Consider the following 7971-nt stretch of genomic DNA (forward strand, 5'->3'; position numbering starts at 1 on the left):
GATCTAGCCAAGATGTAACAAAAGTCTGAATGAATTTCTCTGCATCCCCTACTGATACTGTAAGAAGTATCTGATCTTCCATAACTGAAAGAAAGCAGGTCTGGATATGTTTTTTATGTGCGTGCAAAAGATTAAATCTGGATCAGCGGCAAACACTAAGGTCTTTCACAGCCATATTTGGTACAAACGAAACAACCATCACAATTTAGAGTAAAAGTACACATTCTCTCCCTTAGTATTTTGGGTTCTTAAAACCAAAATTTCAGTCAGATTTCAAGAAAATTAGAAAGCATCCAGACCTTCATATCTGCAATACAAGCATCTAACCAAGAATGTGGTAGTGCTTCGCCAGGATTCATTGAAATATATATCTGTGTATCATCCGCACAGCAGTGAAACTCTATGCCATGTGCCCAGATAATATTGCCAAGGGACAGCATACATTGTGGGAAAAGTACTGGTCCTAGCATTGATTCCACAAGGATCAGTGCTAGGAGCAGTACTTTTCTCATTATATATTTTTGAAGCTGGAGTCTTCTTCTTTTAATTTAACAAACTGTTACTTGTCACACAAGTATTATCTGAACTATGCGAGTGCCTGTCCATGAACTCCAAAACAGGCCTGGAGTCTGTCCAATAGAATTTCATATATTGTATCAAAAGCTGTATCAAAATCTGAAGTACATGAACAGCCACAGAGTTAGTCGGCTGACAACAGTAAATCATTAGTGACCTTAACAAGTGCGGTTTCATGTGACAGGGTCTAAACTCAGATTGGAATACATTACATTACATTACAGGCATTTGGCAGACGCTCATTTGGCAGACGCTCTTATCCAGAGCGACGTACAACAATGTATAACCATAACCAAGAACAAGTGTGTTGAAAACCCTAGAGGGAAGTACAGTTCCAAGTGCAGGGGTCTGATGGCATATTTTATGGTTACCGTTTGAGCAACAGCTTTCTCCAATGATTTCAATAAAAATGTTTGAAATAGGTCTATATTTTTCAACTCCATCAGATTAGAGATTTGGTTTCTTCAATAATGGCTTAATAACTGACACTTTTAGTAACACAGGTACATATGCTGTTACTAGGGATGTGTAAATGATATTTAGCATGTGCTGGCCTAGTACAGGAAAAGGTTCTCTAACCAATTCATTAAAAAAATGGATTGAGCAGGTAGTCTCTTGTGAGGACAAAACAAGTTTAGATTACTCACCCAGTTCAGTGCCACTGTTTGTACATCTTCCTGTTGCAGCCAAACACTGGGCTGTTTATTTATACTGGCAGGAGTAATGTATGAAGGAGGAGACAATTTTGAGATCTGGTCCCTAATAGCCTCAATTTTCTGATTGAAAAAATAAGGATGATCGAAAGGATAAGTAGCAAATTCTGATGATTTTTTAAAAATTTGTGCACAAGCCAAATCTGGCCAATCCTTGCTCATTTAGGGGGTAACCATATTTAAAGCTTTATAACTCCAGATGCGAGCATAAAAATCTTGAAAAATGGCTTAAATGAAGCTGGATATTTGTACCATTTACAATATACTAACTTAGATTAGTTTATATTCATAATTTAGGAAAAAAAGTGCTACAAATACAATTGTCTAGGCAAAAAGTTTGCAATGAAATACTGAGAGATCCCATATATAAAACAGATTAAACTATACATGTCCTGGTTAAAAAAACTCCTTGGCCACAAATGCGTAAAATCTGAGGGTGGATATGCAGAACTACTAAAGATCTATGAAGCAAAAAGTATGCACTGTACCCAGCGTCTCCAAATCGATCCCAAATATCTAAACTATCTGCTGTAAATCACAACGTAATCATATATTTCACAACAAATCAACTGTTTTGACTCAAGAAACTAACTTTTGTATCATTTTCAAGTGGGAATTACAAGTTTTCCGTCTGTACAGCGGTCTAAAATATAGGGGTCCAGAAACAAATCCAAAATCTCTCCAAAAATGAATATGCTTTGACCATGATGAACTATACACTGTTACATCGTCGAATAGGCCTCACAACCAGAGAGAGCTGACGAGACATAATTAACCAGACTTTGGAAGGTGGTGGGAGCATTCCTCATACCAAATGCCTATGACTTTGTGTCAGAGATCACACGTTTTTCGGGCTTGCCCTTTACGCACTGAGATTTGACCGGGTTCCTTGAACCTTTTAATTATATTTTGCACTGTAGAGGGTGAAATTCCCAAAATCCTGCTGATTTCTCTTTGGGGAACATTGTTCACAAAATGCTGGATTATTCGCTGACGCATCAGCGTCAACTGAAACAGTTTTTATTTGCGTTTCATTTACTCTCCCAACTTTTTTTGGAATTGGGGTTACACTTTCAACAGGATTGTTAACAAACAAACATGGTGAGGTCCAAGCACTAGAGCTCATTTCAGCAAGATCCGTTGACAGCAAGAAGTCAACATCTTTCTTTAACTCCTTAATCGAATTGGCTCGTATTTGGGCTGGAGTGGATTTATTTACATTAATTTTGTTTTTGTACAGTGAAATATTTAATCAATCTGGTCACATGATATACTGTTTGAAAGTGTTAAAACTCATGGTTCTATCTCTAAACTATTTTATGATGCTAATGTTTTGGCAACGTTTCCTTATTTTGTAATGTGGGGAGGCAAAACAAGCTTGGGGGGGTCCTCATATTCTTGTCTTTTGAAAATCCACAGACAACACGAATCACAGTAATGTATGAAACCCCTCATATACACCAAACAGTGGAAGTATTTGAGTGGCAAAGGAACACATGTGGTCTCACCCGGTGCTACTGGAATGGAATTAATTGAATGCCATCTCGGTTATCTGACTTCAAAATAATGTTTCACCCTTTCCTCTGTGCTAACAGTTATGCATAGAAGGAGACTGCAAGAGATCCACCAGTAGTGTGGCTCTATACAGATCGCTATCTATCATAGTAGGTGCAGACGTGTCTCTGGCATGTGTAGCTTGCATAAATACAATTGTGTATCTTGCTATAGCATTAGTGTATAGGCGAGTGACTACAAGGTGCAGACATCCTCAGTTCTACGTTTTATGTTAGGACCGGAAACTGCTAGGTGTGCAGCGATAACTGTCAAAGAGGAATGGCAGGTTGAAGTGAATGTATATTATTTTACAGTATGTTCAATGATGGAAGTGTGTGTATAGTCATGGCTGGATTATGGACCGGGCCAGTGGGGCCACTGCCCCAGGGCCTCGGACTGCCAGGGGGCCTCCAAGCCTCAGGCTGCGCGCGGTGTGTGGCCCAAGACATCCGAAGGAAGCTGAACGCCAGGGCCCTCAGTGCGCACAGCGCAAGCTGACCACTAGGCCCCTGTGTGCTTATAGCATGAGAGAACCACTAGGGCACCCCAGACCCCTCAGCGCTTACAATGTGAGGGCCCCCGGGCCCCTTGGTGTTTAAAATGGGAGCTCACCACTAGGGCCCCCAGACCCCTTGGTGTTTAAAACGTGAGCTGACCACTACTGCCCCCCAGACCCCTCGCCGCTTACAATGTGAGGGCCCCCAGACCCCTTGGTGTTTTAAAGCTGACCGCTAGGGCCCCTAAGCCCGTGTGGACTTAAAGTGTTATCTGACCACTAGGGCCCCTGGGCCCCTCGGCACCTACAGTGTGAGGGTCCCTGGGCCCCTCCGCTCTTAAAGCATGAGCTGACCACTAGGGCCCCCGGGCCCCTGGGTGCTTACAGTGTGAGTTGACCACTAGGGCCCCCAGGCCCCTCGGTGCATACATCGAGCGTAACACCTGGGCCCCTTGGTACATACAGTGCATGCTTAAAATGAGGGCCTTCCGGAGAGTACAGTGCTGTATAACTGAGCCACTGGTTGGCATGCTACAATATGCTGTGACATGATACAATACTCACCAACAAGTCAGTTCATTCTGCATAACAGGACAGTTTGAAGGGCGTCATATTATGGCAAGCCATTCGTTATTTGACTTACCATAACTAGCTATCCCTTTATTTTAGCTAGCTGCCCATTTTCCCTAGCTAGCTGCCCATATGATTCAGCTTGTTAACAAAAATTTGTTAGCTCATAGGCGTAGATTTTGGGGGGGACGCAGGGGATACGTCCCCCTCAATATTTAGAACACGTGAATTTGAAGAGTTCATTTGCAAAAACAGATATCTCCATTTTTAGTAATTTTCATAAATCATGTTTTTTTATTGTGCATTCCAGGTAATATCAATCAAACTGCAGTTGGGTTGTTTTGATCAAGTAAAAATAACACAACAAAATACAGGTAATTTACAAAATTAAACTTTATTTAAAAATTGTTCTATTTAAAATTTAAAGTTTGTTTTTTGTCAAAAGCAGATAACTCCACATTTCATGTTTCAGAGTTTAAAAAAGCCATGCAATGGATATAAGTTTCTTTAAGGGCAATATTTAACATTCTTTAACATAAAACAAGCAGGTAAAGTGCTGGAAATCGCAACAAAAACAGCCCATTAATGGGCAATATTACCCATTTACAAGATCATACCTTGGAAAATCCCAGCCAGACTACAAAACCCCTGAGCATGAACGTGCCAATGTTTTAACCTGCAGAGTGTCATTAAAGATCACAGTTGTCCTGTTTTTAAAGAACTACCACAGTGGTGACCAGACAAGCTCATCGTAGAACTGACTCATTGAGGCTAAAGTCTGAGTGCAGTCTGTTTAAAATGAATTCTTTGGGAATTGCACTAACCTGGAAAAAATGCTGGCGGGTGTGGGCGCAAGGAATTGCGTGTTATGCTTTCAAACGCTTCTCTTTACGTTCGTACCGCACGACGCTGAAGTTGGCTCCCGATTCGCAGCTCCGGATTCGAACTTTCCGGTCCACCTTAAATCGGTTGCATTATATGATTGGATGGTTTCGCGGTCTTCCTTCCTATTTGCAAAGGCTATAATTTGCTTCTAAAAGAGATATGGATCAAGAGAGAAATTGAACAAAGGTGGTAATGAGAATTTTTTTTAAAAACTATTTTTAATTATGTTACGTTCACTTCTCATGACTTTTAAGACTGTACTATGGACAGATCAGTGTCACGCATTTTGTTTTCTCCTCAAAATCTAATAGTCTCACCATTGCATCAGGTGTGTCTGAGAGAACAGGAAATAATGCACATCTGAAATGTTGTGGACGAAAAATCACTGCACCATATTCAAATAAAACTCCAAACTGTCTATATAAACAAATATATGAATAAAATCCTATTGAAAAATTGACATAAAAGATGGTCATTTCTCTGAAAAGTCTGAAAATTTGACATTTAATAATGACAGAAGGGCTTCTGAAGTGGTCTACATCCTACCCCATTTCTGAGAAATTTTACTGTAGCAATTCTTAATAATCCTACTTCAAACTTTCCATGTAATCCAATAGACGCCAATTGAAAAATATGAATGTTTGGACAAGAATTTATAAGTGTAAAAGTTCACAAAATTCTGACACTTGTTCCTAGCAGAAGGGGTCCTGGTCTACAACCTACCCCATTTCTGTGAAATTCTACTGTAGCAATTTTTAATAATCCCACCTCAAACTTTCCAATCCAATAGACGCCTATTGAAAATTATGAAAGTTTGGAATTCACTTTCAAAGTAACAAACATTTCAATGTTCTGAATAATGCCTTTTCCCTAAGTGTTCAAATTTCAGAGGTTTTCCTGTAATTTATGTAAAGACTTATGAAGACCGAACTTTCTTAAAGTAGCACTGTGAAGAAGTAACTATTGTGCTTATTATTCCACAGGAAAACAGCAGGGTAAAGAGCTGCGCATTATGCTGGTGGGAAAGACTAGAGAAGGAAAGAGTGCCGCAGGAAACAAGATCCTGGGGAGAGAGTTGTTCACCCCTTACCCCTTATCACAACATGGGAAGGTGAATGTGGATGGGATAGAAGTGGTTGTGATTGACACTCCAGACCTCAACAGAAACTTAATTAATAATGACATCAAACAGCAGATTATAAACTGCATCTCTCTCTCCTCTCCGGGACCCCACGTGTTCTTGGTGGTGATCCATCTGGGCAGGTTTACACAGGACGAGCAGAACATAGTAAAGATCATCCAGGATACCCTTGGTCGTGAATCAGCCAAATACACCATTGTGCTGTTCACTCATGGAGACAAACTGAAGAAAAAATCTATTGAAGAATTCCTGAGTGGCAATGAAAAACTTGCGGAGTTCGTTGATCAATGCCGTGGTGGATATCATGTTTTTAACAATGAGGACATGCAGAATCACTCTGAGGTCTCAGAGCTGCTGGAGAAGATTAATAAGATGGTGGCAATCAATGGGGGAGGCTACTTCACAAGTGAGAAGTACAGGGAGGCAGAAGAAATAATTAAAGAGGAAACTGCATTAGCAATGCAACAACCCACGCTAATACAGAAACTAAGCCTGTGCTCTATACTGTGAGAAGCACAAACATTTCCTCTTTTCATTCACTCTTTATGGTTTGAATATCTCTTGTTTTTTTGTTTTTTTTTGTAAGGGCTGTCGCTATCTTTGCAAACATTTTTCTGTATTTCCTTATTTCAAGATACTTTTCCAGACATTTGGGTAAAATAAGCTAATGATTCTGGCTTTTGGCTTCAGCTTTAAAATGTTCTGTATAAATTTAAAGAAACTAAAATAATTTTAAAAGCAACAGTAATTGTATTAACTCAAAATTAATCCATAAATGCATATATACCTGGTGGAGGTAATGGAAATAAGAATACATTTGTGTTTTTCTCCATGAAATAGAGGACATTTCTTAAAATGTTGACCTTGTGAATATTCATAAATAATATCTGGTTAGCTACATAAATTAGAATTACTAAGTTTATCCAGCTAAAGTAAATGAATTCCATGTGCTCTATTCAGAAATTCTGCATTCCATCAAATAAAAAATGTGCTATAAAATATGCTTGTGTCCATGTGTTTGTTAGCTGCTGTTATGCACAGTATTCACTCCCCACCTCTCCTCTGAGTGATAAACACACTGAAAAGTATTACATTTTAGTCAGATTGACTTATTTTAAGTTCAGTTAACTAGACAGTTATTGTAAGCGAAATTAATATTTTTCAGTTTACACACCTCGCATGAATGAAAGATGTCACGACTAGAACCACAACTTAAAATGTCAAGTTAGGTGAACTATTCAAGCTGCTTATGCATGCAGATTGACAACCCCTTGCCCTTAAAATGTTACCATGGCAACATGTAGAAGGGTCAAAGACGAGACATGTAAATTTGGTGTCCGAAGGCCATTCATTTAACATAAAAAGATAAATATGTATAAATATAATATTAAATCACTCAACTCTTACCCTTCTTTTGACCCAGATAATATGTGTGTTGCAAACTATTAAATTAAGGGAGTTATTGAGCTCTAAAGTGTCAAAATGTCCTTCAGTGTAACTGTCCGGGTTAAAATTCTAATGACAAAAGTGTTTTTAAAATGTAGAAATTCATCCTAAAAATATAAATGAACACCCATGGCATAATTGATAGGTTTAACAATATGAAATGGCTAATACTGTTGACTAGCTCAGGAAGACGATGTCTGCAGTCAGTTGCGGTACCGCCTGATGTAGGTTAGCAGACTAACCTACCAATGCTGGCAATGAGATCATTAGCTTTGTGCGCAATATGATCTCATTATCTAAAAATATTTAAAAACTTGAATAACTTCAGTCTGGACTTTTGCGCGTCATCAATGTCATTCAGCATAACAAAGGTAAAAAGCCATTTTAAAGCATATCACATGATGGTAATCATGTGACAGTGTGTGACATCACAAAGAAGACCCATTGAAGACCCTCTATCAATGTAATGAGGTGAGTAAATCTCTCTGAAATATTTGATGATTTCACCTTTTCACCCTCTAGTAACCTTTGCAACAAAAACACATGTCCTTTAGTACAACACAGAAAACATACTTTTAATGTTATTATTT

At 38.9% G+C, this 7971-nt stretch overlaps 1 protein-coding gene across 3 annotated transcripts in view; it reads left to right on the forward strand.

The window, feature by feature from the left end:
* Window positions 1-6936, forward strand: part of LOC135245722 (GTPase IMAP family member 8-like) — a 46801-nt gene extending 39865 nt beyond the window's left edge. For 2 of the 3 annotated variants that reach the window (XM_064319018.1, XM_064319019.1), the window contains exon 7: window positions 5778-6936. In XM_064319018.1, coding sequence (XP_064175088.1) covers window positions 5778-6445 — 668 coding nt within the window. In that variant the 3' untranslated portion in view covers window positions 6446-6936. The remainder of the gene's footprint in view (window positions 1-5777) is intronic. The other variant, XM_064319020.1, reaches the window with a different exon arrangement.
* The last annotated feature ends 1035 nt before the right edge of the window (window positions 6937-7971 follow it).

Source organism: Anguilla rostrata, chromosome 19 (assembly GCF_018555375.3).
Source record: "Anguilla rostrata isolate EN2019 chromosome 19, ASM1855537v3, whole genome shotgun sequence".
Classification (NCBI taxonomy): Eukaryota; Metazoa; Chordata; class Actinopteri; order Anguilliformes; family Anguillidae; genus Anguilla; species Anguilla rostrata.